The 2524-nt window shown below is 24.5% G+C and overlaps 1 protein-coding gene across 1 annotated transcript in view; it reads left to right on the top strand.

Moving 5' to 3' along the window:
• LOC108687225 (lipase 3-like) overlaps positions 1–2482 on the top strand; it is a 4978-nt gene extending 2496 nt beyond the window's left edge. Inside the window, exons 4-8 of the mRNA XM_018192886.1 lie at positions 38–281; positions 1017–1175; positions 1332–1416; positions 1761–1903; positions 2291–2482. Of these exons, the coding sequence (XP_018048375.1) occupies positions 38–281; positions 1017–1175; positions 1332–1416; positions 1761–1903; positions 2291–2482 (823 nt within the window). The remainder of the gene's footprint in view (positions 1–37; positions 282–1016; positions 1176–1331; positions 1417–1760; positions 1904–2290) is intronic.
• Positions 2483–2524: the final 42 nt, after the last annotated feature.

Genomic DNA, 2524 nt, shown 5'->3' with positions numbered 1-2524 from the left:
TAATAAAAGAGAAAAAAAATTTAATATAATTATTCAGTTATCACGAAATAGGAACAAGAGATCTACCAGCTATGATTGATTATGTACTTAATTATACAAAACAAAAAACTTTGCACTACATCGGTCACTCGATGGGAACTACCATTTTATTTACTTTACTATCCATGAGACCCGAATACAATGCAAAAATAAAACTGGGAATCTGCCTTGCTCCAGTCGCTATATGGAAAGAAATACCTTCTTTTTTGGAAAATATTCGTAGGAAAATACCAAACATTATGGTAAAGAGATATCAAAATCATATTTTAAGAGAAATGAAGATATATTTCATATAAGTTATATGTATTAATTTTATCCTAATAATTAGGAGAATAATTGATATTTTTGATATTTATTTTATTACTATATTTATTATTATTGTAATAAATAATTGATTGTGATATTATATTATACAAGTTTTTTTTACCTCAAAAGTTTTTTTAATAAACGTTTAATATTCTTTTATGAAATTTTTTTTGTAAATATTGTAAATAGAATTCTATATTATTAGTAGAGTTTCAAATATTCAATAAAGTAATTATATTGACTATACAAATAAGCTGATTGAAGTTTGACGCGATATTTAAAAGTTACTTTGTGTAAAACTAGAAACGAGATAAATCGTTTTTAAAAAATCGCTCCAGAAATATTTCAAACTTCAACCAGCTGTATTATTGTCCCGTATAGTTTCAAAAACAATTTTATCCTGGTGAAAAAATTTCGCTGAGATTATTCCACGTTTTGCGAAATTGCTGAAAATTTGCTGAAATTTCACTGAAAATAAATTTTTCAGCTAACATATTTGAAAAATCGCTGAAATTAAACTATGAAATTTTTCTGTAATGCTAAAATTTTGCCGAAAAATGTTCCAAAACGTGCAGTAATTTCAGCGAAATTTAATGAATCAGGGTACGTTTACATATATTTTACTATTTTCGTATGTTTTCTTATATTTTACGTTTATTTTTGTTTATTAGGAATTCCTTGAGTCTAATGAAATATATGAGATAGCCCCCTTATCATCAACGAATATTAGGATTGGGAGAACACTGTGTACAGATAAAGCAATTACTCAGGCTGTCTGCATTGCGATAATATTTTTAACCTCTGGATCTGATATACCGCAACTTAATACTGTATATTATATGTCTTCAACTTAGCACGATATTGTTAATTGCAACATTGCTTACAGCTTTTAATAAAAATTCATTTTAGCTTTTAATTAAAATCAAATGTTTATACTCTAATATACAACAAATCAAAATTATTTTTAATTAAATCATTCGTTGCAGACGATATTACCGGAAATATTATCGTATTATCCGGCCGGCGTTTCCTTGCAAACATTAAATCATTTGTATCAAAATATCATTACTAGTAAGTATTCCTCTTTTCTTCAAACATATAATATTATAATATAAACTATTATAATATAAACTGTTAATTATAAAGAAAGAAATTAATTTAATTGCTTTAAAATAACGTAATTAAAATGTTATGAGAGTTTCTTATTTTTGTATTACAATACTTTTTATTAATAATATAAATAAAATAATATTAATAATATAAATAAAAGTTCAAGTAGCAGTTCTTTTAAGCATGTTGCTCACAATTACATAATATTTTATCTAAAAAATAAAAATTTGAGGTATTCTTCAATTTTATATAAATTTTATATAAATTTTATATTTTATGTAAATAATTAATATTGATTGTTACAGAAAAATTTCAAACCTACGACAACGGATATTTCGACAATTACAAGAAATATGGACAAATGATGCCCATAATGTACGATTTAAAAAAAGTTACTGCGCCCTTGGCTTTATATTATTCCGTTAATGATGTGCTTGCTCGAAAATCGGTAAAGACATTTTTATTATTTTTATGTAAGATATATTTTTATGGGCGCAAACCAAGGGAAACAATTTTTTATAAAAAATTATACATTTTAAATTCAGACGTTTGCCATTTTGTAAAAATTAAGTATGTTTGAAATCGATTACAACAGATTACATTTCCCTTTTTTTACTTCCATTTCTCCCTCTCCTTTTTTTTCTCTTCTTTTCTATTTTTCTTACTCCTCTCTCATTCTTTGAGCTAATATTATTATTTATATTGTGTATATGAAAATAATATTTAAGAAGTAATTATTTTTTAAATTATTATTATTAATTTAATATTGTTTGTTATAATCACAATATTGATTATATTATAAATTTTATTGTCTTCCATATATTTTTGTTCTTAGAATGTCCTCGAGACATACAAGCAGCTGCCGAACGTTATCCTGCTGGAAGAAAATCCATATAAATTATTAACCCATTTAGATTTTTTATGGGCCATCGATGGTAAAACTCTATTATATGATCGTTTAATAAAACTACTTCAGGAATTTGACAATCAAGAGCGAACAATTAATGATGAATTTATCTATTTCTAATATTTTCTTGTTGAAAAAACATTTACTTATATATGTTTTTTT

The sequence above is a fragment of the Atta colombica genome, unplaced genomic scaffold (genome assembly GCF_001594045.1).
Source record: "Atta colombica isolate Treedump-2 unplaced genomic scaffold, Acol1.0 scaffold203, whole genome shotgun sequence".
NCBI lineage: Eukaryota > Metazoa > Arthropoda > Insecta > Hymenoptera > Formicidae > Atta > Atta colombica.
This window is presented reverse-complemented; position numbering and strand designations above follow the sequence as displayed.